General features: G+C 45.1%; 3 protein-coding genes and 1 long non-coding RNA gene across 7 annotated transcripts in view; 2 read left to right on the forward strand and 2 right to left on the reverse strand.

Annotated features, from left to right (window-relative positions):
- The window catches only part of NCKAP5L (NCK associated protein 5 like), a 32,283-nt gene extending 27,148 nt beyond the window's left edge, over positions 1-5,135 (reverse strand). For 2 of the 3 annotated variants that reach the window (XM_027036082.2, XM_027036081.2), the window contains exon 1: positions 5,010-5,132. The gene's annotated coding sequence lies outside the window, so the exon portion shown is untranslated. Of the gene's footprint in view, positions 1-5,009 lie in introns of all 3 variants that reach the window. The other variant, XM_027036080.2, reaches the window with a different exon arrangement.
- The window catches only part of PRPF40B (pre-mRNA processing factor 40 homolog B), a 221,127-nt gene that overhangs the window by 155,595 nt on the left and 38,029 nt on the right, over positions 1-27,503 (forward strand). The window lies entirely within an intron of this gene.
- LOC113593049 (uncharacterized) lies at positions 785-25,584 on the forward strand. Of its 2 annotated transcripts, none has more exons than XR_008300238.1 (4): positions 785-950; positions 22,432-22,650; positions 23,363-23,427; positions 23,844-25,584. It is a non-coding gene; the product is annotated as an uncharacterized LOC113593049 (long non-coding RNA). The 2 variants fall into 2 exon arrangements; XR_003413095.2 differs by lacking the exon at positions 785-950 and adding an exon at positions 5,213-5,353.
- On the reverse strand, positions 21,540-25,852 carry BCDIN3D (BCDIN3 domain containing RNA methyltransferase). The gene is made up of 2 exons (XM_027036087.2): positions 25,579-25,852; positions 21,540-23,025 (listed from the first exon to the last, which is right to left on the reverse strand). Exons 1-2 carry the CDS (start codon positions 25,810-25,812, stop codon positions 22,381-22,383), a joined length of 879 nt encoding a protein of 292 aa, XP_026891888.1. The 5' UTR covers positions 25,813-25,852; the 3' UTR covers positions 21,540-22,380.

Raw genomic sequence — 27,503 nt, forward strand, 5'->3', positions numbered from 1 at the left:
ACTTCGGCTCAGGTCATCATCTCACGGTCCATGAGTTCGAGCCCCGCGTCGGGCTCTGTGCTGACCGCTCAGAGCCTGGAGCCTGTTTCCGATTCTGTGTCTCCCTCTCTATCTGCCCCTCCCCTGTTCATGCTCTGTCTCTCTCTGTCTCAAAGATAAATAAACCTTAAAAAAATAAATAAAAAATAAATAAAGAAAAATACCTACCTATATGCATATAGATATTTTTAAAATTTTTTTTACATTTTATTTATTTTTGATAGAGAGAGACAGAGCACAAGTGGGGGAGGGGCAGAGAGAGACAGAGACACAGAATCCGAAGGAGGCTCCAGGCTCCGAGCTGTCAGCACAGAGCCCAACGTGGGGCTCGAACTCACAAACCACGAGATCATGACCTGAGCCGAAGTCGGACGCTTAACCGACTGAGCCACCCAGGCGCCCGTAGATAGATATTTTTTAAAAGCTTGGTGAATACTGGAGAAATCCCAGAGCCCAAGGACAGCTATAAGGCCCAGGTAGTGTGCCTGGCTGTGCTCTTCTCAGCGGCTGCTGGATTTGTAGAAATCAGTAATAATAGCAATGATAATTCACCTTAATAACAGCCTGGCCTCCTCAGGCTTCTTTCATCTGTGTTAACTCCCAGAGCTGGGAAAATGGTAATTATTGAGCAAGTGCCACACCCCAGCTATGATGTGTTATTAATCCATCAGCACAGGCTGGGAAACTGAGGCCCAGGGAGGCTTTCCCCTCACACAGAACTAAGAATACAGGAGCTGAGGGCCACTGGGTAGTGAGGAACTGAAGGTGCTGGTTCCGTTCCTGCTGCGTTTTGGGCCAGGGCCTCTGATCTTGAATGTGTGTGGACACTCACTCTGCCAAAGTACTGCAAAGCAGATCAACAGCTGCTTTGAGCACCTCTGGATCTCCGCAACGCACACAGGCACTGCAGGGTAAGTGAGCGCTCAGCCCTCCCAACAGCCCCACACCGCGGGCGCCATCTGCAAAGTGGGAACAAGGGGCATCTTGCAGCTGGGAGGGTGGATCAGATCAGAAATATGTCTAGAAGTGGGGAGACTACTTCTCAGGGAGTCAAGCCCATCTCTGCAACCCCCTTCCAACTTTGGCACTGATTTCAAAATAATGAGACCCTTCTTATAGCAAGGTGGCGTGGTCTGTCACTGTTGTAGAAACCTGCAGAGGAGGTCCAGCTGGCCTGTGCCCTCCAGAAGGGCAGGGGAAGGTAGGCAAAGAGTCACAGACGACTAAAGATCTTTTCCCATCATGGCCATGGAGGGAAGCAGCAGAGGCTCAAATGAGGATGGGAGGGTCAACACAGAGGCACTGCCTGTGCGGAGCCATTCACAGCCTATGTGCCTGGTACTGTGAGAGATGCTGGGAACAGACACAATCTCAGCTCTGGGGAAACTGCAAGGGCCAAGCCAGGAGCAACCAATGACCTTGTCCTCCAACCTTCCAGGGCAGGGCCTGGGGAAAAACATTAAGGGTGGTGCTCTAGGGCATTGGAAGTTATTTTTCTTCAGCATGTTAGAGCTGACCAGAGCCCCTGAGATAACACTCTGACCCTCCAAAAGTCCAGCTCTCCACAATCTCAGGTTCAAGAAATGCCCTCTCTGCTTTAAGTTTGGCCAGGCCCCTCATGCATGAGAAATTAAGGCAGGCTGGAACCATGTAAAACACTAGACCAGAGTCAGGAGCCCTGCCTCTGACACTCATCATTGCATGAATCACTTCCCCCTCTGGACTTCACAGTTTCCCCATTTTTAACACGAGGGCGTTGGACTAGATGTCTCTAGGATTCCTTCCAGCCTATGACTATGTTGTTTTGATGTGGTGGCAGATCCCAGGTTGATTTACATAAATTTGCATGTTCAATCAGAAATCCCAAACTCCAAGTATAGAAAATCCAATCAGTCCATTAGTGCAGCCAGACTAGGGCTGGAGGAGCCTGCCAGGTTCGGGTGAGGATTGTCAAAGCAGACTGTGGTAGTGGTGGTGAATTGGGGGAGGAGCCGGGGGAAGCAGGGCGAGAAGTGGCATTTGTTCTAAGGGATGCAGTTCTGGTGAGCCAGAGCTGACGGGGCCAGGGTCCCCTCTTCAGCTATCAGGCAAGGGTCCTTTCTCCTCCTGCTTCTAACGGGGCCTCTGGCTGGCCAGCTTCGGAGCCACACCCCAAGAGGAAACAGCAGCCTCTGCCTAGCAACAGCCGCATCCTTCACTCTGACAGGGACTCCACCATTAACCACTTTCTGGGAAACTGACCTCCCTGGGAGCTTCCATTCTCCAATCCAGGGACTCCTCACAGTGAGGAAGGTTTCCTTGGGGTCTAACCTAAATACCTCCTGTTGTAGCTTCAATCCATGGGCAGCAGGGCCCAGGGAAGAGGGCTCCCCAGGCCCAGGAGAGCTGGCAATGCAGGAGAATGCGTCCCATGTCTAACCAATCCCACAGCCTCTCTAACTACCACCTCCTCTAACATCCCCCTTGGCACCTGGGAGATCAAGGATGAAAACAAACAAGGAAAACGTGAAGGCTTTGGCTCTTGGGCTAGAGAGCAAGTCCCAACCTGGAGAACCTGACTCCTGAGAAACTGTACCCCCAGGAGGGAAGGAGGCTGGGAAAGGTGGGGCTGGGGCAGTTTCTCCCTGCTGCTTGGCTGCCATGGAAGGGCTTGGGAGGCTGGCTGGACTGGGTAAAGGCAGCAGGGAGGACTCCTTAAGCCCACTGCCTGGGGACTGGGTAGGGAAGAGGGGTGGGGGGGGCACAGGTGAGGTGAGTAGGGCCAGGGAGTGAGATGGGCAACAGCAGCAGGGCTCTCGTCCTCTTCCCATAAGAGGGTGGATGAGTGTGCTGTGCTCCCTGGCTCAGATCCTAAAACAAGTCCCAACAGCTGAGATGCAAACTGTCTCCTGGGAATCTGCTTACCCTACTGGCCCTTGGCTGCTGCCCCTTCTCTCAACTCCTCCCCAAAGGCCCAACTCAAAGACTGGCCTGCCAGGATGTCTCAGCAGAGGCCTTGATGGGTGGGCCAAACCCCAGCCAGCAAGAGTTCATACCCCAATCCACCAAGAGTAAGCAAGACAATGGCAGAAGAAGCGATTCTTCTTAGGCAGAATAAGGGAGTCTGCTCCTCTCCACCCAAGGTTCCAGTCCTAAGCAACTGTGACTTAGAACTGTATCACCGAACATCTACCCCTTCCAACTTCAAAGGCACCCTGCCAGAGGACCTTTCTACCTTTCAGATTCACTTATCAGTGGAACCACACAATGTCAAAAAGCGAAAGGGAATGTTAGAGCTCTCTAGTGCAATTGCTGAATTTTACAGATAGGAGAAAAAGAGCCCCAGAGAGGCAAGCTCTCTTGGCCAAAGTCACACAGCAAGCTGGGAAGAGAAGACACCAGTGCTTCTGACTCCCAGTCCACAGAGATAGCAGCCTGGTCCTCATATACATTGGTTTCTGCCTACTGTGGAACAGCCTTCTCTGCAGCCCAGGCCATCTGCCTCTCTAGGTTCCCACTCTGTTCCAAAGACCTAAACTGGAGAAAGATGCTGGAGTGCCTGAGCCACCTCATGCCGAGACCACAGACTTAGAAAACAAAGTTGAATTATGTGGGAATAGATCCCCAGACAGCAATACACGTTTCTCTGAAGTAGGAAACCCACTAACCCTAGGTTGTTCACAGAAAGTCAGGGAACCAATACGAGAAGTGAATTTTGTGTCTCCCTTCTTGAAAGACCAGGGGTCTTGGAGTCAGCTGGCATAATGTCTTCCAAGAGAGGGTCTGCAACAAGACAACTAGGCTGGGTTCATTTTTTCCAAAAGTACTGTCCATAGAATGGTTAGACACTGACTCCCTCTCTCCTGTCCCCCAGGACCACCCCTGTCCCAGGCATCTTCCTCCAGCCACTACCTCTGGCAGACAGTTGTGCTTAGCCAAGAGGACCCGTGGAGAGGGCGAGGGTGGTTGGGAGGGAATAAGAGGGGTTTGCCTTCACAGCCAGGAACCCATCAGTGTAAGACCCCCCTGGTTCCTCAGAAAGGCGAGCATTTGCGAAGTAGCAGGCTGGCAGGCTGGATGGATAGAGCTGAGAACCTGGAAAACCAGGCCTGCGGGAGGTGAGGGACCTTCGTGCCCTTGGGGCAGTGCCAGGACTGGAGACATGGGGCCTTGGGCCCAGAATAAGGAGAAGGGGGCTGGGGTTCGGTGAGCCGCTTTTCTAGTCGGCCTAGGCCAGGGGAGTGTCGGGCACAGATAAATTCTCTGCATTCTTCTGGCACCGCAGCCAGGACCCAGAGAGCCTTTTCTGCAGGCGCTGCCCTGGCCCCACACCCTGCCCAGCCCTTCTCCCTCCCTCAGTCTCTCTTTAGTGTTCAGCCTCCCGGCCCCCGCCTCCTTCCTTCCCGCAGCCCTTCAAAGCCACGGAAGGATTGTTCCTAGAGACCCTGATCTCTCCGCCTCTCCCCATCTTCCCCACGCCCTACCGCCCCAGGCCACGGGGACTGCAAGGAGGGCGAAGAGGAGCCCGGGGCTCGTCTCCGCGCCTGCGCTTTGGGGAGAGCCTCCCTCCCCCCTGCGCAACAACCCCGCACCGCTAAGCGGCACCCGGACAGTGGGATGCGGGTGGGGTGGGGTGCGCAGCTGGGGCAAGGTCAGTGCTTTCAAAGAGGGAGGGAGACCGGCCCCCGGAACATCCCCCTGTCCCGAAAGTTTCCCTTCCGGGGCCATGGAGTGTGCGCGAGGATGGCGCGGGGGGCGGTAGGGGGTGGGGTAGGGGTGGACAGAGTCGCAGCCGGACCCCCCCACCCCCACCCCGGGACAGTGCGGCGGGAGGGAGGGGCAGGCAGCTAGGTCCGGGCAGGAAGGCGCGCCGCCCCCTCCGACCCAAGGCTGCCACGAGAGCCTTACCCTTCAAACCGCCCACCCCCAGCCCAGAGCTTACAGACCCTCCACTCGCCGCCTTTTAAATCCCACGTAGGCCTGGAACTCACCGAAATGAGGTGCTGAACTGGGCCAGGGCAGGCCGGATCCGCCGGGTCCATGGCCGCGGCTCGGGGGCGGGGGGCAGAAGAAGGGGGGTGCTGGGGCCGCCTCTTGATGTCAAGGCTTTAAAGGGGCCAGTGAGCCCCGCCCCTCGCCGAGACCCCGCCTCCCTCCTTCCGCACAGCCAATCCACGTTCGCTCTGGATGCGCGCCCCTCCCAGCCCCCTCCAGATGTTCCCAGGACGAGAGCTAAGTCCGCCCGTTCGGAGAGCGCCGCTTCCGCCCCGGTGGGAAGGACCTCCCCTCCCCCTATAGAGAAACACTCTCCTCTGGCCCGGTGGGGTCCGGTTTGGTAAACCTTCCCGGTGCAGGGGGTAGAAGAAGCCGCGCTGGGCTGGGCGGGGGTGGAATGGGGGGCACCTATAGCACAGAAAACTAAGTAGGTACGCGCGGAGCCACGGGCATGCGCATCCGCTTCTGTGGGGCTGGGCGTGCACGTGTATGTGTGGTTGTGAGCCTTGGTGTTTGTAATTTGCCTTCCTGCTTACGTGTGGGGTGTAAATCTATGGGAAGACGCTCGAGTGCCTCCTTGGCCTTAAATGCTCCCTCCTCACTTTTCCTCCTCCGGATCGGTATCGGGTCCTCCCAGTAATATGGAAAACTGGGCGTTGGGAACGGGCTCCACTCTTTAGAGTAGCGCTGATTTCCTCACTGGAAGAGGTTAAGGCTGAGCAGAAAAAGGATATAACCTTGTTCTCAGCCACTTGCTATCTCGGTGGAGACAAGTAGAACTACCCTCAGGCTTAAAAGAAGAAAGCAAACACCCACCTAGGCCCCTGCAGGGTCTCAGAGCTCCCTTCAGTATCTTTCTCATTGGTGCTGGATTAAACATCTATTTGCCCTTGTCTGGATACCGTATAATCTTCACAAACTGCATCATAGTGACTGGCCTGTTAATGCAAGTTCTGAATGGGGTTCTGCAGAGAAATTCAAAGGGCTCCCTAGCCCATTTTATTAAAATTGCTTCTGTTGTGGGTATACACGGAAAGTAGTAATGCATTATATTAGCCCAATAAAGGAACATAAAAGCTGAGGGATCTTGGGGTGCTCACATTGTCTAGGATTAATTAAGAGTTCCTCTCTGAAGGAGAGAGGACTTGGGAATGGGATTTGAAGGGCAGAGAGAACTTGAGCAAATTCAGACAGGGTAAGGACACAAAGCGACCTAGGTAGGAAAGAGCAGATTAGTTGCATGGGACAGTGAGATCACTTGGTAGGGTGGGAAGTAGAAGTTAGCGGAGGAGGTTTTTGTACTGAGATCAGAATGAGGATATGGATTTGACAGGACAAGTGATAAAGAAGTGATTTTGGGTTCTTGAGCATAGAAATGAGTGCCTGAGGTCAATTATTGGAGCCTAAAAGATGTCATAATGGTTCTTCCCACCAACTCTCTCACCTTTGGTTTAAAACAAACTTTATTGATTGATTTATCCTTAACATACAATAATATGCACAGATCTTAGGTGTTTTGTTTGGTGAATTTCAACAATAACATACACCAATGGAACACCCCGAACAAGAAACTGAACCATCACCCCAGAAAATTCCCTCATGCCCCTTTATATTTACAGTGAACTACCCTGCACCTACCACCACCCACCCCCTGCAACCTCCTGAATTCTATCACCATAGTTTTGTCTGTTCTTGGATTTCACATAAGTGCAATCAAATAGTATGCACTTTCTTGTGTCTATATTCTTTTTTTTTTTTTTTACGTTTATTTATTTTTGACAGAGAGAAAGAGCATGAGTGGGGAAGGGGCAGAGAGAGGGAGACACAGAATCTGAAGCAGGCTCCAGACTCTGAGCTGTCAGCACAGAGCCCAATCCGGGGCTCGAACTCACCGACTGCGAGATCATGATCTGAGCCAAAGTTGGACGCTCAACCGACTGAGCCACCCAGGCGCCCCTGTGTCTATACTCTTTAGCTTAGTAATGTTTTTGACTAAAGTGAGTCTGTTCTTTTTATTGGAGAGCAATATTCCATTGTACAAATATATCACAATTTGTTTATCCATTCTCCAGTTGATGTATATTTGGGTGTTTCCAGTTTGGGGGCTATTATGAGTAAGGCTACTATAAACTTGTGCAAATCTTTTTATGAATATGTTTTCATTTCTAAGAAAGCTCACTTTATTTTTTGAAGTATTATTAAAATACAATCATATTAATTTCAGGTGTACAACATAGTGATTCAACATTTATATACATTGCAAAATGATCACCATAAGTCTAGTTACCATCTGTCCCTAAAGTTCATACAATTTTTTTGAGTTTATTTATTTTGAGAGGGAAAGAGAGAGAGCACAGCAGGGGAGGAACAAAGAGAGAGGGAGAGAAAGAGAATCCAAAGCAGGCCCCGAGCTGTCAGCGTGGAGACCCTTGTGGGACTCGAACTCACAAACCAGGTGAAATCACGACCCGAGCCGAAATCAAGAGTTGGATGCTTGATCGACTGAGCCACCCAGGCGTCCCAGTTCATACAATATTTTTGACTGTATTTCCCATGTCATACAATACATTCTCATGACTTATTTGCTCTATAACTGGCAATTTAAGCCTCTTGATCCCCTTCACTCATATTGCCCACCCCCCCTACCCTCTTTTTTTTCTGGCAACTATCAGTCTGTTGTCTGCATCTATGTCTGGTTTTGTTTGTTTTGTTTTTCAGATTCTACATGTATGTGAAATCATGGGGGTATTTGTCTTTTTCTGACTTATTTCCCTTAGCATAATACCCTCAAGGTCCATGTATATTGTCCCACGTGGCAAGATTTCATTCATTTTATGGCTAATATTCCATTGTATGTACATGGGTATATGTATTGTATATATATGTACGTACACGTACACACACACACACACACACACCCCAAATCTTGTTTATCCACTCATTTATCGATGGACACTTAGGTCGCTCCATATCTTGGCTATTGTAAATAGTGCTGCAGTGGACACAGTGGTGCATAGATCTCTTCAAGTTAGTGTTTTTGTTTTCTTGGATAAAAACTCCAGAGTGGAATTGCTGGATCATATGTTAGTTCTATTTTTAATTTTTTGCGTAACCTTCATACTGTTTTCCATAATAGCTGCACCAATTTACATTCTCACCAACGGTGTACAGGTGTTTGCTTTTTTCCACATCCTCATCAACACTTGTTATTTCTTGGTTTTTTGATAATAACCATTCTAACAGGTGTGAGGTAATATCTCATTGTGGTTTCCGTGTGCATTTCCCTGATGATGAGTGATGTGGAGCATCTTTTCATGTGCTTGTTGGTCATCTGTAGGTCTTCGGAAAAATGTCCACTCAGACTGCCTGCCCACTTTATCTTAATTTTTTTTTGCCCTGTTCCCCCTCTTCTGCCTATTTTATTTTATTTTATTTTTTTCAACGTTTATCTATCTTTGGGACAGAGAGAGACAGAGCATGAACGGGGGAGGGGCAGAGAGAGAGGGAGACACAGAATCAGAAACAGGCTCCAGGCTCTGAGCCATCAGCCCAGAGCCTGATGCGGGGCTCGAACTCACTGACTGCGAGATCGTGACCTGGCTGAAGTCGGACGCTTAACCGACTGCGCCACCCAGGCGCCCCATCTTCTGCCTATTTTAAATCAGATTTTTTTGGTTTTTGTTTGCTGTTGAACCGTATGAGTTCTTTATATATTTTAGACACTAGCCCCTTATCACACATAGGATTTGCAAACATTTTCTTCCATTCAGTAAAGTTGCCTTTTCATTTTCTTCATAGTTTGCTTCACTGTGCAAAAGGTTTTTAGTTTGATGTAGTCCCGTTTGTTTATTTTTGCTTTTGTTGCCCTTGCCTGTGGAGTCAGGTCCAAAGAAATATAGCTAAGACTAATGTCAAGGGACTTATTATGCTTTCTTTGAGGATTTTTATGGTTTCAGGACTTACATTTAAGTCTTTAATCCATTTTGAGTTGATTTTTGTGTATAGTGTTAAGATAGTGGTTCAGTTTAAAAAAATTTTTTTTTCAACGTTTATTTATTTTTGGGACAGAGAGAGACAGAGCATGAATGGAGGAGGGGCAGAGTGAGAGGGAGACACAGAATCGGAAACAGGCTCCAGGCTCTGAGCCATCAGCCCAGAGCCTGACGCAGGGCTCGAACTCACAGACCGCGAGATCGTGACCTGGCTGAAGTCGGATGCTTAACCGACTGCGCCACCCAGGTGCCCCATATAGTGGTTCCGTTTTAATCTTTTGCATGGATTGCACAATTTTCCCAACACCATTCTTTGAAGAGATGGCCTTTTCCCTGTTGTATATTCTTGCCTCCTTTGTCGTAGCCTAATTGATCATATATGTGTGGATTTATTTCTCAGTTCTCAATTCTGTTCTATTGATCTTTGTGTCTGTTTTGTGCTAGTACCATTCGGTTTGGTTACTATAGCTTTGTAGTATAGTTTGAAGTCTGGGAACAGGGTCCACCTTTGTTCTTCTTTTTCAAGGCTGCTTTGGCTATTTGGGGTCTTTTGTAGTTCCATACAAATTTTAGCATTATTTGTTCTATTTCTGTGAAAAATGTCATTGGTATTTTTATAGTTATTGCATTGAATCTGTAGATTGCTTTGGGTAGTCTGGACATTTTAACAATATTAATTCTTCCAATCCATGAGTGTGGTGTATCTTTCCTTTTATTTGTGTCTTCTTCAATTTCTCTCATCAGTCTCTTATAGTTTTCAGAGTACAGGTCTTTTACTTCCTCAAATTTATTTCTAGGTATTTTATTCTTTTTGATGTAATATGAATGGGATTGTTTTCTCAATTTCTCTTTCTCATAGTTTGTTATTAGGGTTATAGAAACACAACAGATTTCTGTATATTAATTGTGCATCCTGCAACTTCACTGAATTCATTTATTACTCATTTATTCTAATAGCTTTTTTAGTGGAGTCTTTAGGAAGCTCATCTTGTTGATATTTTTGGAATCTTTTGGCATTGATTCTTATTCATTCAATCATCCAATATTTCTTGAAAAGGAATCAGTGGGCTAGTCCTGGGTTTACAATAAAAATTAGACATGAGCCTTTCCTCACAGGGCTTAAAAATCCAGGAAAACTCCACGTATCTATTACATTCCACAACCACAGGGTGGAAAAACCTTAATAGTATGCCAAGCATTTCTAACCATTTGGGGATGTTTCCAAATAACTAAATTTTTAGAAATAAACAAACCATCTGAATTTTTTCCTTTTCATTCAGATGCTCACCCTCAAAAAAAAAAAAATGAACATCTACACTTGTCACAGCACGTATCTTCTCTCCTTACTTAAAAGCTCTTGCACACTTGAAAGTTTAGGCATTCAGATTTTGGCATATTCTCTACGCTTCATAAACCTTCATCTTCACTGACAGGAGGTTAAATAAGTATAATTATTATTACCCCATGATCGCTTTCTGTCTTTGATAGTGCTTAAGACACTTTGATTTCTCAGTGGTATTATTCAATCAAATTATTACAAAATATACAGAAGTCCCATGGTTTGTTTTCCCACCCTTGTTATATACCACTCATCACATTGTTCTCTGAGTTGTCTGTGTCATAAAACAAGCTAGTCTCTTGGCCTCTTTTTGCTACAAGCTGCTAGTAATAAACCAGTATGGTGGCATGGTCTAACTGTGCATATAGCGCTAATGACTGACCAGTAGATCACTGCTCACATCAGTACTGTGAATGGTTTTAAGCAGGGGATTGGCATAATCAGAATTGCATTTTAGAAAGAATTCTGTGGTTGCAATGTGGGGAACAGATTAGAGAGAGCAAGAGTGAAGTCAAGGAGAACAGAGAGAAAGTATTTGTTGTAATTGAGGGGAAAGGTGAGAAAAGATGTGCTCTGGACTAGGAAAGTGATAGGGGTGATGGAGAGGAGATCACTTCAAGAAATAAAGTGTAGCAGAGTCAGCAGGTCTTGAGATTGGAAGGGGAGGAAAGCAGAGAACTAAGCCAAGACTTCCGGACTGAGTAACTTGCAGATGGCAGGACCACTCACTGAAATAGAAAACACTGGAGGAAGAGCAGTTTTGGGACATTATATGCTCACTTCCAAACATGTTAACCTTGAAATGCCTGGGGGATGTCCGAGTGGAAATGTCTATCCAAGAGGTAGGACCTTCCCAGCTGTTATGCCTCATGAAGAGGTTACAGGTGTGCTGCGTATTGATTTTCTCAACCCTCAAGGTAGCATGAACTCCCTCTGAAAGACAGCAGTCTTGGTAAGGTATGTTGCTATGAAAACACCATCATTCTCTATGTGTGCCATGATCTGGAAAAGGCCGGAAAGTATTAATGTGTAATGCTATTGGGTAAGTAACTCTGAAGCTCAGGAGAGAGATCTAGATTAGAGATAAGGGATTTATAGGCATGAGAACATCAGAACATAGGTGGTAACTGAAGCCATGAAGTGAAGATCATGTGAGGAGAAGAGGGACTGGCACAGAACCCTAAGGAATGGCAACATTAGAGAGGGGTCTCCAGAGAAGGAGGAAGACAGCTGGCTGAATGCTGTTACCAGATCCCCAAGGGTTTCCAAAAAAAAAAAGTTCCTGATAATTCTAATGTCAGGTTGGATCAGGACTGACACATATCTGCTGACTTTAGTCACATCATTGGGGACTTTGGCAAACCCAAATTTTGAAGGATTGAGAAAGATGTACTAAGTAAGGAATGGAGACAAGAAGTATTTAAAACTTTTTCAAGACTCTTAACTATACTGTGAGGGAAAAGTTAGACAGGTAGGCGGGGCAACGGGATGAGAATTATTTTAGAAAGCTATTTTTAGAAAGCTACTGCTTAATTTTATTTTAAAACGTATTTAAAATTCATTATTTTTAAAAAGTATTATGTGCATATGGTTAACAAATCAACACAGAAGCAATTATGTGCTCATTTCCCACCCCCAACAATGAGCCATTTTAACTTTCTGGCTGATTCTTCATTATGACTAAATATGCTTATATGGCTATTCTTTGATTTTTCACTTTTACATGTTTTATTACCTTCTGTGTATATATTCTTTTTTAAAGGTACAAAAGTGGAACCTTACCATTCATACTGTTCTGCACTTTACTTCTTGCTCTTAAAATATCTCAGAGACCTTTCTATTTTAACATAGATAGAGCTACCTTGTTCTTTTTAAGAACTGCATAGTAATCTATTTATGGCTCTACCATATTATTTGTTTTCTACTGATGAGCATTTAAGAGGTTTCCAGCTTTTCATTTTTATCAGACAACTGTAATGGCTAATACTGTACATATATCTTTGCGTATTTTTTAAAAGTTTATTTATTTTTGAGAGTGACAGAGAGAGGGAGGAAAGGCAGAGAGAGAGAGTGAGAGAAAATCCCAAGGAGGCTCCACGTGGGGCTCGATGCAGGGCTTTGAAGCCACGAACCATGAGATCATGACCTGAGCTGAAATCAAGAGTCAGCCACCTAACTGACTGAGCCATCCAGGCACCTCTATCCTTGCATATTTATGTGAGCATATCCACAGGACAGATTCCTAGCAGTGGAATTCATGGGTATGTGTAGTTTATGTTTTGATAAATATTGACAAATTGCCTTCCATATGGTCATGTTGATTTACCACTCCCACTAACAGGGTGGAAGAATACCTGTCTTCCCAGATTCTCACCATCACTGTTTAAAGTTTATTTATTTATTTTGAGGGGGGAGGGGCGGAGAGAGAGGGAGAGAATCCCAAGTAGGCTCCACAGTGTCAGTGCAGAGCCCAATGTGGGACTCGATCTCACAAACTGGGAGATCATGACCTAAGCCGAAATCAAGAGTTGGATGCCCAACTGACTGAGCCACCCAGGGCCCCCCACACACACTTCTTAGTTTATTTATTCACCATCACTGTTTAAAAATTTTGTGAATATTGTTGTGACAAAATATTCTGTCATTGTTTTTATTTGCATGAATTAATAAGATTAAACAAGTTTTCAGGTGTTTATCTGCCATTATCATTTTCTGTGAATGTCTTTTCTGATAGATGTATAAGAGTTGTTTGGATTATAATGAAATTCACCTTTTATCTGTCACTTGTATTGCATAATGTTTTCCTGATTGGTAGTTTCTCTTGTGACCTTTTGGATTTTTTTCTTTGCCTTAGGTAGTCAAATTGGTCTTTTTCTTGATGGCTGTTAGGCTTTTTATATTTAGAAAGTACTTTTTAAAAATCTTTTTTCTCGGGGCACCTGGGTGGCTCCCAGTCAGTTGAGCAACCGACTTCAGACCAGGTCATGATCTCATGGTTTGTGAGTTCGAGCCCCGCATCGGGCTCTGTGCTGACAGCTCAGAGCCTGGAGCCTGTTTCCCATTCTGTGTCTCCCTCTCTCTCTGCCCCTCCCCCACTCATGCTCTGTCTCTCTCTGTCTCAGAAATAAACATTTAAAAAATCTTTAAAAAAATCTTTTCTCTAGTACATTTATGGGTTTTCTTTTTACTTTAAATATTTCATCCAGAATCTACTTAAATGGCAAAGACCACTGTTATTTCTCAGTACTGCTCAGAATGACATCTCCATTATAGACCATTTAGTCCTATCTGTTCTCAACATACACAGCACCTGTTCCTTTGTACCTTTGCTGAAAGGTTCCTTTCTCCTGGCTCACAGGTCATGCTCCTTTCTCTCTTGTCCAACACTGCAAAAGCTATATTCCTTTCAAGAACAGTTCAAATCTCATATCCTCTAGAAAGTCTTCCATGCCCACTGTAGCCTGCAAAGGCTTTCCCTTTGCTGAAGCTCAAATGATCACATGCTTCCTTGTTTGAGCCTCTTCTTTTCTCAACATTAACATAGTCGCTAAGCAAATCAAATTTAATCTTTGTTTAATCTACTTTTTCCTACTACCCAAAGCAGCTAAAAGCACGCTGAGTATATGGAATTTGATAAAACACTTCCTGATTTGCCACAAAAGTATATGCATTAGCCACATGTATGTAGCTAATGAGCATCTGAAATATGACTGATCCAAATTGAGATGAGCTGCAAGTTAAAATACACATTGGAGGGGTGGCTCAGTTGGTTGAGTATCCGACTTCGGTTCAGGTCATGATCTCACGGTTTGTGGGTTTGAGCCCCACATTGGGCTCTGTACTGACAGCCCAGAGCCTGGAGCCCACTTTAGATTCTTCCTCTCTCTGCCTCTCCCCTGCTTGTGCTGTCTCTCTCTCAAACATAAACAATAAAAAAATGTTTAAATACTCATTGGATTTTGAAGATGGTATAAAAAATAATGTAACATGTCTCATTAATAATAATATTGACTGCATGTTGAAATGGTAATTTTTGGAAATACTGATTATATATCTATGTCTATATCTATATCATCTATATCTGTATCTATATCTATTTGTTTTTGTTTTTAAGTTAAAGTATACCCAGGACCATTCTCTATTCTTGTCCCTCAAGGAGGCTCATCATGCTTGGTGTTGGCTCCTAAATGAGGCTGGTTTGAGGATAAATAAGATCTTTTCTAGGAGCCAAAGGCTCTCATAGGCCAGTATGCAATCATTATCTTCATAGTATCAGGGCCTAATCTTTATGAACACTACACATCTTCTTTGAAATTAACTGCTACAGACTTGAAATACAACACTTCCTTTCAACAGGTAGGGTTAAGTGCTCAGCCAATAGAAACGTTAGTAGGGAAAAGGTCAGGTTCAGATGCTGAAGCATCTCCCAAAGGTTTTAATGACTGAAGATTCCTCAATGAACCGAACCAAGTAGATGGAGCCCCTGACTATCCCTTTGGTCACTGGGGCCATTTTCTGCTGTCAAGGAGTTATTTGGCACAGGTGCCACTTGGCTCATAGCCTAGTCTCATTGTAGTCAGGATCCCTGTGTTAGTTTCCTGTTCCTGTTGTAACAAATCATCACAAATTTATTGCTTTTAAACAACACATATTTGGAGCACTTGGGTGGCTCACTTGGTTGAACATCTGACTTCGGCTCTGGTCATGGTCTTTTGGTCCGTGAGTTCCAGCCCCGCATCGGGCTCTGTGCTAACAGCTCAGAGCCTGGAACCTGCTTCAGATTCTGTGTCTCCTCTCTCTCTGCCCCTCCCCTGCTCATGTTCGGTCTCTCTCTCTCCTTCTCAAAAGTAAATAAACACTAAAAAAAAAATAAAACCAAAATAAAACGACACAAATGTATTCTCTTATAGTGCTGGGGGCCAGAGTCTAAAATCAAGGGAGATTGGCAGAGCTGCATTCCTTCTGGAGGCTTCAGGGGAGAATCATTTTCTTGCCTTTTAGTTATTTATTTATTATCATTATTGTTTAAATGTTTTATTTTTGAGAGAAAATGTGCATGCAGGCAGGGGAGGGGCAGATAGAGTCGGGTGGGCTCTGCACTGACTGCAGAGAGCCCGACTCAGGACTCCAACTCATGAACTGCGAGATCATGACCTGAGCTAAAGCTGGATGCTTAACCGACTGGGCCACCCAGGCGCTCAATTATTATTATTTTTTTAATGTTTTTATTTATTTTTGAGAGAGAGAGAGAGAGAGCAGGCATGTGTGAGCAAGTGGGAGGGGGCAGAAAGAGAGGGAGACAGGATCTGAAGCAGGCTCTGTGCTGACAGCAGAGAGCCCAATGGGGGGGGGCTCGAACTCAGGAACCATGAGGTCATGACCTGAGTTGAAATCAGATGCTTAACCGACTGAGCCATCCAGGTGCCCTCCTTGCCTTTTCTAACTGCATTTCTTGGCTCACAACCCTTCCTTACACCACTCCAACCTCTTGCTTCTATCCTTCTATTTCTTGCTGTGGTCAAATCTCCCTTTGCCTCCCTCTTATAAGGACACTTGTGATTACATTTAGGGTCCATCCTGATATTCCATATTAATCTTTCAATTTCAAAATCTTTAATCCTTAACCAAGATTTTTAATCTATACATCTACACATTTGTACACATCTACAAAATCCCCTTTGCTATCTAAGGTAGCAAGTTCCAGGGATTAGGATGTGAACATCTTGGGGGAACCATTATTTAGCCTGCCACAGCCTTACATTCATTTCTCTGCATTACTTTGGTGGAGGGAGAGAGCACCAGTGAAGTCACGAGATTTCAAAGTATTCTGGAGATTTACAGAGAAGTAGGTAAATTCATATCTGTAACCACTGTGATCCACCAAGACTATCCTAAACTAGCCTCGTTTCCATTAGCAATGATCACTCCCTCCCAGCATTGCTTCTTTTAAAATGCTCTGTAGTGCTGAAGCTGAACTCATTACTTCCTTGTTCTAAAAAACAAATTATCAGAGATAGTAAGACGTATGTTTTCTAGAGATGAGATGTTTTTTCATAAGCGTTTAATTTAACAAGCATAGTTGTGGTCTGTGGAATGCTTAGAGTGTAACAGCACCTTGTTTTTAATATTCTATATTCTGCAAAATACCTTTACATCCTGTAGTTCATTAGGGCATAGTTACTTTAGTTGTACCAATGAATGAGGTTCAGAGAGGTTGACTTGAACAGGGTGGTCATGCAATGAGTTACTGACAGATCTCGATTCCAAACCTGATGTTCTTTCCACTGCACTGTTCCTGGGCCAAACTTGATCTCATGGGGCTGAGAAGGATCTGAGCTCAGGATCTTGATACATCCTGGAATTGGCCTCAGAATCCCTACCTCCTAAGCATGAAACAGAATGAAACCCACTTTTGGGAGGTCTTACTTAGGGGTCAAAGTTAGGGATAGATTGGAATTTCAGGAATTCAGGGGAAGGTTAAGGTAGCTGGCAAGTCAGAGATACAGTGAGAAGGTAAATAGGACTGAGGGAGACTTAAGAGTGTCTATGTCTGCTCTACGTACCTGCCAACTGCTTCTAAAACACTCAGGAGAGGGGCTCCTGGGTGGCTCAGTCAGTTAAGCATCCGACTTCGGCTCAGGTCATGGTCTCACACAGCTCGTGAGTTCAAGCCCTGAGTCCGGTTCTGTGCTGACAGCTCAGAGCCTGGAGCCTGCTTTGGATTCTGTGTCTCCCTCTCTCTCTGCCCCTCCCCCACTCGTACTCTGCCTTTCTCTCCCTCAAAAGTAAATAAACATTAAAAAAAAAAAAGTAGCCATTCTGAAATGGGCCAGGGCTACTGGTTTAAAAAAATAAAAACATAAAAAAAAAAAAAAAACCCACTCAGAAGGGCCAAGCCTGTTTAACTGGTAGGCAGCGGCAGGAGTGCTCCTCGGATACTCAACCTAGAATTAGGTCTGACTTCTGTGAGGGGATTTTTGTGAGAATCTGGAAGAGCCAAGAGTGGCCTGGCTGGGTCTCTCATTCTCCAGTGTGAACACATAATTTGAGGAAGCACAGCAACTCTAAAGCCCATGCTCTTTTGCACTGGCTTTCTGGAGTCTTTTCCCAGCCTTAGATTTCTCTGACGTCTCAAGGAATGGTAGCCAAGGCTGACTCTGCCACCTCACCGCCTAGGTTCAAGTCCTAGCTCTGCTTTGGCTTTGTTATGTTGTCTGGCACATGGTGCTATATGTCTCCCCCCCCACCCCCTTCCTCTTTCTTTCTTTCTTTTTTTTAATGTTTATTTCTATTTGAGAGAGAGAGAGAGACAGTGTGTGAGTGGGGGGAGGGGCAGAGAGAAGACAGAATCCGAAGCAGGCTCCAGGCCCTGAGCTGTCAACAACAGAGCCCGGCTCAGGGCTTGAACTCACAAGCTGTGAGATCATGACCTGAGCCGAAGTTGGATGCTTAACTGACTGATCCACCTCGGCGCACCACCCCGCCCCCACCTTTTTCCTATTTCTCACCAGACCTCTTTTGGTTCCTCTTTCCCCCCTTACTCAATAACTATTGGCAGCCCTCAGACCTAGGACCTCTCATCATATCCATGTTTTTGGAATTTACTACTCATTAAATCTCGATTACTCTATATGAATGACTTCCAGATTTCATATCTAGTCTTGATCTGCTGTCCTCTCCCAAACCATCAATAGCCATGGACTTGGAATGGGCATCTTATTGCAAAGGTATGTTTGAGAAAACATACCTCAAACTTCCATGCCAAAGACTAGGCTTATCCCTCTCCCAACTTTTTTTTCTTTTTTAAGTAGACTCCACAGCTGGCGTGGAGCCCAATGCAGAGCCTTGAAATAATGACCCTGAGATCAAGACCTGAGCGGAGATCAAGAGTCGCACTCTTAATTGACTGAGCCACTGAGGTGCCCCACTTTCTTAACTTTTTAATTTCTTCCCATTTTCAGTTTCCTGGGCAGTCTTCTGCCCAATTATAGATGCCCTTTTCTTCTCAATACTTGAATTCAGATACATTTCTTTTGTTCATTCATATATTAATTCAACAAGTTCATCATTGTTCATTAATTCATCAGCTGCCCACCATGTGTCAGTAATTGTGCTAGGCCTCAAAGTACAAAGATAAGTTGGGCTTGAGGAGATCAGTCTTATGGTGGTGGCACACAGGCATAGAAAGATTATAATATGATAGGGTAAATACTGTAATAGAAGCTTCCACGCAAAGACCCCACTAGAATACAGTAACAAATGCAAAGTGCTATAGGAGTTGGGGGAAGATTTCTGACAACATGTAACATCTTAACTGTCTTTTAGGACAAACAGTTCAGCCAGGTTGCAAGGTGGGAGAGCTGAGGGAGAGAGAATGAAAATAGAGGGAGTTTGTGCTAAGTCTCAGAGGTATGAAAGGACACGGCAAGTAGGATATGGTGGTAGGTGGAGTTCAAGTGTGACTGGGGTGTGGAGGAAAAGCATGAAGGCCAGCGCTCTCCAACACAACTTCCTGCAGTGATGGAAATGGTCTAAATCTGTGCTGTCCAATAAAGTAGCCACTAATCACATACGGCTATTGAACACCTGTAACGTGGCTAGTAAGACTGAGGAGCTGAATTTAAATTTTATTTCATTTTATTTAATTTACATTTAAATAGCAAGCAGCTACCTTACTGAACAACATTGGTTTTGGCACTGGATAAAGGACAGGACTTTAGCTCTAGGAAACACTGAAGGTTTAAAAAAAAATTTTTTTTAATGTTTATTTTCGAGAGAGAGACACACAGAGTGCGAGTGGGGAAGGGTCAGAGAGAGAGGGAGACACAAAATCTGAAGCGAGCTCCAGGCTCTGAGCTGTCAGCACAGAGCCTGATGCAGGTCTCGAACTCACAAACGGTGAGATCGGAACTGAGCTAAAGTCGGACGCTTAACCAAGCCACCCAGGTGCCCCAAAACACTGAAGGTTTTTAAGCATAATACTAGCATAACTAGGAATCTGAGGAAGGGAACACTGGCAGCAGGGATTAGATAAGGATAGATGGCTTAACACAGAAATGCCTGGTAGGGACCAGCCACATGGATAGAATAAATGGGACTTACGTGTTATTGGACATGCAAGAATTTACTGGACTTTGTGACTATTTCAGTGTGGGGAGACTCACGTAAGCAAGGAGACTCACCTGAAGTTTGTAGCTTGAGCAATGGGTGGATGGCAACAACTGAGATAGGATCAGGTTTAGAATGAGGGTAATGAGTTTGCTTCTGGAATATGTTGAATCTGAGGTGTCTAAGAACTATCTAAGAGGATATGATTACAAAACAGGAAAAATGCTAATCTGCAACTGTGGAAGTGAGGCCACCAACATATTTGGGGGTTATTAGCATATAGGTAGTTGCTAAACGCATGGGAGTGAAGGAACTCACTCCATGAAAAATATGTAGAAGAGGACTGGATGGACCCTAAGGGGTCCTAAGCAATCAAAATGTGGTCTATTTTGCATCAGAGTCACCTGGGGTGCTTGTTAAAAACAGGTTCCTCCTTGTGATTTAACGCCATGGAATTATACACTTTAAAATAGTTAAAATGGTAAATTTTGTTACATACATTTTACCATGATAAAAAAATGCAACAAACAAATAAACAAACCCAAACAAACAACAAACCCTCCCACAAATCTAATCAAACCAAACCAACCCAACCCTCAAGCCCCATTCTTAACCTGAATCACTGTTTCTGGAGATGAATCCAGGACTCTCCAGGTAACGTGTTCAATTAAAATTTGAACTAACTGCTTAAAGAGTACATAAAAACTAAGAGATAGGAAGAGAATAAAGGGAGAAGGGTATGGTGAAGAAACCAAGGGAGAGCAGTTTAAAGATGGGATCAACAGTGCTGAATAGTGCCATGACCCAGGAGGAAGACTGAACAAGAGGCCTCAGAATTTGGCATTCAGGAGGTCATTGATGAATGGGAAATAGACTGTGGAGTCAATCCTTTCAAGGGCTTTGCTCACATTTGGTGGTGAAGAGATGGAGAGACTGAATAAACTTGAAGAGAGATTGGAAACAGGAAAACTTGGTGGTTTTAGAGAGAGAATTGAGCATGTTGGCAGGTGGACAGGAAGGAGTTAATGAAGCCAAGGCGACATCAAAGGGATCCTCAATAAAGCAGTCTGGGAGAAGTAGTAGAGGTTGGGATCAGGAACTCAGGCAGAGGTTATCTGGGTAAAAGTTCATTGGGTAAGTTCAGAAGTGAAAAGGTGGAAAGATGAAGGGATTTAAGACGGAAGGCAACTGTCCCTGGATGGCTCAGTTAAGAGTCTTACGCTCAGATCACGATCTCACTGTTTGTGAGTTCAACCCCACATCAGGATCTCTGCTGTCAGCTTGGAGCCTGCTTGGATCCTCTGTCTCCCTCTCTGCCCCTCCCAAGTTCACGCTGTCAAAAAAAACATTAATAATAAAAAAAAAAAAAAAAAAAAAAGACTGAGAGCAAGAAAAGACTTCCTGATACAGCAAACAAGAATGGTGCTGGTTGGTCGTTAGGTCATCTGCTTAGACTAGTGGTACAGGGATATAGAGTCAAGAACCTGCAGAAGGGTAAAAGTCCACAAGAGTCACTAGGATGAAAGTGATCAGGAGCAGGAATATAAAAAGATTGAAAAGTAGTACTGGAGTCTGAGATTGGAAATGACACCAACCACATAATTATCCTGCACAAAATAGAAAAACCGGTTTTCCTAAATGAAGGTTTTGGTTCCACTCTCCTATCGTTTGGGGAATGTACTAGCTTTTGCTCTCTATGCATAGAGTTCAAATTCCCTAGCAGGAACTTTTATCTTCTCCACCAATAGGTCCAAAGTTTAATTGGTGGTTCAGACACTCTTATCCCCCAGCCTTCCTTCTATAACTTCAGAAAATAATAGGATCTTAAGGATTTTGAAGCTCATCAATCCAGTCGCCCTTCTTAGCTAGGTATATTTTGTTTTCCTATCTTCTCTCCACCAAATCCTTGTCCATCTCCCACTTTCCCTTGGACTCAACTCATGGGTGTCAAAACCTGACAGATATCAGTGATGCCTATCCCACAGCATTTATGCTATAGTCATTCAATTGTAGACTGCATTTTATGCCTGTTTCCCTGCACATATTCCCACTGCCATACTGATGTGTACCCCCCACCCCCATGTTGGTGTGCTTTGGCAGAGGACGCTGACAAAAAAAAGTCCTAAATTAACTTACTCTCTGGTATGTTTTCAGTTCTGAGCTTGGGTGAGGTTCTTTTTCTTGAGCTGAAAACTCTCTGGATAGAGTGGTTAAAAGCAGAGGTTTCCTACCTACCCCAGAGTCACAGGGCATTCTCAATCATACTCAAGTCACTTTTATTATATATAATTATACAGTCCCACTTCATTCACTGTATTTGTACCAGCTGGATATTGGGTCATAATTTAAATCTTTTAAACATCTTATAAATGCTAGCCAGCGCATTTTGGCTAGTATCTGTTACATGCTGTGCTGAGCCTGGGCATGTTGGATACATGACCTGCTCTGGAAAGATAAGATGATTTTCATACTAATTCTCTCCTTTAGCCAAGGCAGTGACTCTTCATTCCAGATTGTATTGTGAGGTGCTGCCTGAAGGCAGGATAAGGAAGTCCAGCAAAATCCTGAAGAAGCCAGATCAGATTCAAGTTGCCCATGGAACAGATACATTCTGAGGCTAGCCTGGGCTAAGTCTCTAACCACTAGAAGCAGCCCCCTCCATATCCTAGAACCAAGATCACTTTTTCTATGCCATCTCAATCCGGAGAGCCCAGCTCATTGCTCCACAGATACAGTCTCTTCTTCCAGAATCAACTCAAACAGTGGGGAATAGATACTGATTCTTTCAATTGCATGTCTTGGACATTTTGCCAAAAGTTTCTGCCAGGTTTTGAGGCTGCCTTACAATCACCAATTAAGGACAGTGAACTTAATTCTTTGTATAACACTCTTTCAATATCTCTTTCCTGGCCTTCCCACCCTCCCATTTCACTGTCTCCAGGATCTTAATCTGTTCTTTTCTTTCCCTTCGTCTACCAGTGATTCAGGAATTGGATGAGTCTCTGTGGCTTGTTTTGCCCTGAAGAGCAGAAGGCTTCGGTCCCAGCTGGTGTTGCCAAAGCAGCATACTAATTCCATGCCATGGTCCTGGGTCAAGATCTGCACAATCTGATTGGCCATATCACCTCGGATGGCAAGGGAACGGAAGTGGTCAAAGTCATGGAGGCCCAGCTTCCGGAGACGCCTTGCAGCTGCCCGGTAACACTTCCAGGGCTGAGGCTCCACAAGGAGGTAGCGGCAGAGGGAGGAAAGGTGGGCTAGGAACTCCCACAGACCACGGTCCCCATGGTTCAGATGAATCCACATGGTTACTGACATGCAGAAGCCAATGTCAAAAACTGACCGTCCAAACTGGTTTAAGAAAGAGCTCAAGAGAACTTTCCGTGTTCTTTGATTCATAAAGTCCAGGGTGATAAAGGTCAGGGCATCAGGAAAAGGACATTCTTTTTCAGCTCGTTCCACCAGGACTGGATCTATGTCGCAGCAGAGTAGATGGAGTTCTCCTGAGGCATCTGAGCAGGTCTCCCCATCACGTAAGGAAAGGAAGTGTTTGTATAGAGCCACACTCAGATCCTAGAGAAATCCAAAAGAGCTTTGTCATTGCAGCTCTCAACCAGTGAATGGAAGAAAGACCTCTATCTCTTATCATCTCATTGGACTGCCACTTAGTCTTTGCTTTATAAGATATGAAGCTCCAAGACTAAGAAGGTTGCCCAAAAAGTTTTCCACAGAGCAGGTTCTCAGTGCCCTCCACGGGTCTCAGGCAATAATGTGTCATCTCTATACTTCCCTGACATTGATGGTAGGTTGGGCTGTATGGTTGAAAGTTACAGCCAAATGGATGCAGCAAAGGAGCTGAGAGCAGTCTTGTCCAGCTTGAGTAATATGCTGGTAAACTCACTTTTTTCAGGTATCTCAGACCTCAGGGAGGAAGAAAGGATTCCAAGGGCATAGCCAGCATTCCTTACCAGGAAGGTGAGGAACCAGAACAAGCACCATCTTATAAACATCTGCTTCTCAGACTTGTGATTGGGAAAAGTCTGGATTCCAAAAGTCCTCGCTTAGCCTTCATTCTACAGCCTCAATTTTACTGTCTGCCTTATGCTTCACCACCCCCTTTTGAGATTTATTCTACTTCTGCATCTATCACTTCCCAAAGTCACTGCTGACTTCCTTCTAGCCAAGTCTAATGATCTGTGATTTTCACCACCTCAGCACTTTGACTCCTAAACAAGTCACTATCTCCTTTGTCTAACATTGACTTCTATAACCATTACAACTAGTTCAAATTTGTGTTGCTCTAATCCATTTTTCAAGGCATTTTTCTATGCACCACCTGTTTTGCTCTGTGCAACAATCCTGTAAGGAAAATACTTATGCTTTTTGTACAGGTGAAGAAAGTGTGGCTGGAAACAACCCAGATGTCCAACAATAGTAGCATGGATGAAGAAATATGGTATATTCATTAAGATGGAATACTAAATAGCAGTTAAAAATGAAGGAATTCAGCTCAGTGCATCAACATGGATGACTCTTACAAATATACAATGTTCAGCAAAAAAGCAAGACACACGCAAAAAATACATGGCAAGCTTCCATTTATATGAATTTCAAAAATGGATAAGATTAAATTACATTGTTTAGGGATACAAAAATAGTGAGCTATAAAGAAAATCAAGGAAATAAGCATAAGTCAGGCTAGTTGTTCCCTCTGGGTGGAGGGGGGCGGTTTAGGAACAGAGAAAGTTAAGGGACTTTTGGGGTTCTGACAATGTTTTATTCTTGATCTGGACAATGGCCATAAAGGTGTCTGCTTTATAATAGTTCATAAAGTGTAAATTTATGTCTTATGCACTTTTCTGTATGTGTGGCATAGTTCACAAAAAATTCTTTTAAAAAGTCATGCTGTTGTTGTAGATTAAGGACCATATTTAGAGTAGGAAGGTCCTATACTACGCTGCTTAATTTTCTCCCCATTTCTATACTTATTTCTTTGCTGACTCCCTCTTCCTGTCTGATCTTGGGTGTGCCAGTTTCACTAGTCATTTGTCACTTCATCCTTCCTCTACCACATCTCTTCACCTTCTCCAACCTCAACTCCCCAAACCCAGAATACCCTGGAAGCTTGAAAAATAAAATATAGACTCAAGGGCTCAATCACTCAAGATCCTGATTCAGTAGGGCTACAGTGGGGCCTGGGAGTTTTAAAAATGTAAATAAAGCACCCTATAAATTATGGTACATGCATACAATTTTGAAGCTGCTAAAAAGAATGTCGTGACATGAGTGATCTCCAAATTATTAAGTGAAAAGCAAGGTGCCAAATAGTGTGCTATTATTTGTAAAGGTAAAAGAGGTAATATTTATACATACATAAATGCCTACATACACACAGGATACATACCCAAGAAATTATAAATAGCGGTTGCCAATGTGTAGGGGGGAAGGAGAATTTAGGGTCAGGAATAGAGACTTACTTTTTGTTACATGCCTGTGATTTGCAATCATAGGGTCAGAATATCTGCTCCTGTAGGATATGGTAGTAGTTACAGATAGGTGTCAAGGGTGGCATGTCGATATTTTGAATGTAATTTCACTACAATCACTCTACGCCTAAGAATACTTTGAGGTAAGAAGACGTGGCAATGCCTTCCTCCGCCAAGGAGCTGTATCCTCCCTCTCAACCCTCTCCACTGTACTCAGTCAACTCACTGCTTTTAAATAAATATCTACTTGGCTCCAGGATGCATCCTACACCGTATGGCACACGAATCTTAATTCCAGGCGTGATTCCGTCACCCCTGGCTCTTCTCTCCCAGTAACCCAATCCCAACCCTACGCTCCCAAAGGCGGGTGTCCGGACGCCCCCTCTCTGCAGCCAGGTCGCCAGCCACGCTATACAGGAGGCAAGCGCCGGAAGCCCCAAAACGGTGGCCCTTCCCATCCGAGGTTTGGCCGTGAGGCGGCGAACGCACAAGCGGGGACGCAGGAATTCGGAACGGAGTTTAAACTCATTTGGGGAAAGTGGTGATGGGTGTGATGCCACGCCCAAACCACAGCCCCAGCGAACGCAGAGGAAGCCAACCGCTCGGCTCCCCGACCTCCGACCCCGCCCCCGTCACTCACCCCAGAGTTACACCCTACGTCGAGCCCCAGGATCGGCCTCGATTCGGGACTCTGAGGGAAAAGCCGGCGAAGCAGCTCCGGGGGCAAGAGGCGGAGCCGCTGTTCTGGAGGATGGAAGCGGGAATACTGAGGGAAATTTCCAAACGGGGCGGCCCCGGGTTCCAGAATTCGCGGTTCTTCTTCCGCCGCGGCCTCTTCAACGCCCCCGGTGGCCTGTTTCGTGGACGCCGCCATTTGTCAGCCTGGCTTCTGGGTCCCGGCGGAACCGGAAGTCGGATCCCGGCGCGGGTAGGGGACGGGACGCCAGCGCGCGTGCGTTAAATGGCAAAGAAGGGTGGGTCTGAAGGCTGACGTCCCCTCTGGGAGCGCGGACAGCCGGGGCTTGTGTTACTTTGTTGCACCCTCACCACCACCTGGGGGGTGGTCAGTTCCATTATCCGGTTTTGTAGGCGAGGAAACAAACGCAGAGAGGTTCCGTGCCTTGCCCAAGCCGATACAGTTTCAACTTGAGCTATACCCAGAACAAGGAGTTTGTGGGGATGTTGGAAATCAATTTTGGTCCAGCTTCCTTTCTTTCCATATGCATTGAGACTCAGGAAGTGGAAATTACCCAGAGTCACACAAGGAATCTGTGATACAGGAACTTGTACCCGGTTCATCCCATGGCTCCAGGAAAGGGTAGCCAGGAGCTGTGGGGCACTTGAAGTGTCAGAAGACCCAGGTAGTCCCGACTGCCAGGTGGGACAGGTGGATAGGGGCAACTGTGATTTGTGAGCTCTTTGAGAGGCAAGGACCATGGCTTATGAGCCTGCACTGAAGAGTGCTTATCGGGTGCCAGACCCTCTCTAAGACCTCTGCATATATTAATTCTATATTAATTCTTTTTTTTTTTCAACGTTTATTTATTTTTGGGACAGAGAGACAGAGCATGAACGGGGGAGGGGCAGAGAGAGAGGGAGACACAGAATAGGAAACAGGCTCCAGGCTCTGAGCCATCAGCCCAGAGCCCGATGCGGGGCTCGAACTCACGGACCGCGAGATCGTGACCTGGCTGAAGTCGGACGCTTAACCGACTGCGCCACCCAGGCGCCCCTCTATATTAATTCTTTAAAAAAAAATTTAATGCTTATTTATTTTTGAGAGAAAGAGTGCAAGCAGGGGAGGGGCAGAGAGAGAGAGAGGGAGACACAGAATCTGAAGCAGGCTTCAGGCCCTGAGCGGTCAGCACAGAGCCCAACGTGGGGCTCAAACTCGTGAACTGCGAAATCATGACCTGAGGCAAAGTCGGACATTCAACCGACTGAGCCACCCAGACACCCCTCTATATTAATCCTTTTAATCCTCACATCAATCCTGTGAGGCAAAGACCATAATTATCCGTTTTTTATATATGAGGACATTGGGGTACAACGAATTTGTAATTTGCCCAAGGTCATGTAGTTAGAAATGATGGTACCAGGATTTGAACCCAGGCAGTTGGGCTCCAGAGGATGTGCTTGCAGCCTTGAATCCCCTTTTGCCTACCGTAATACCAGGCCCAAAGATGCTCAGTAAATATTTGTTGAATGAAAACTCAATATCAACAAATCGTGCTGGGAAAACTGGATATTCGTATGCAAAATAATGAAAGCGGGCCATTATCTTACGCAAAAATCAGCTCAAAATGGATTCAGAACTTACGTGTAAGACCTAAAACTGCGTGACAGCTAGAAAAAAAAATAGAGGAAACACTGATCTTGGCAATGATGTCATAGCTATGACACCAAAAGCACAGACAACAAAAGAAAAAAATAGACAAGTGGGACTACATCAAACTAAGAAATTTATCTACAGTAATGAAAACCATTGATAGACTAAAAAGGCAACTTACAGAATGGGAGAAAATATTTGCAAACCATATATAGTATCTGATAAGGATTAATTTC

Source organism: Acinonyx jubatus, chromosome B4, assembly GCF_027475565.1.
Source record: "Acinonyx jubatus isolate Ajub_Pintada_27869175 chromosome B4, VMU_Ajub_asm_v1.0, whole genome shotgun sequence".
NCBI lineage: Eukaryota > Metazoa > Chordata > Mammalia > Carnivora > Felidae > Acinonyx > Acinonyx jubatus.

Bases quoted from the DNA above. Each gene is read 5' to 3' on its own strand.
- BCDIN3D (XM_027036087.2), bottom strand. From the start codon at position 25,812: ATGGCGGCGTCCACGAAACAGGCCACCGGGGGCGTTGAAGAGGCCGCG. The intron at 23,026-25,578 runs GTGAGTGACGGG...GGATTTCTCTAG, and splicing joins ACGTAGGGTGTAACTCTGGG to GATCTGAGTGTGGCTCTATA.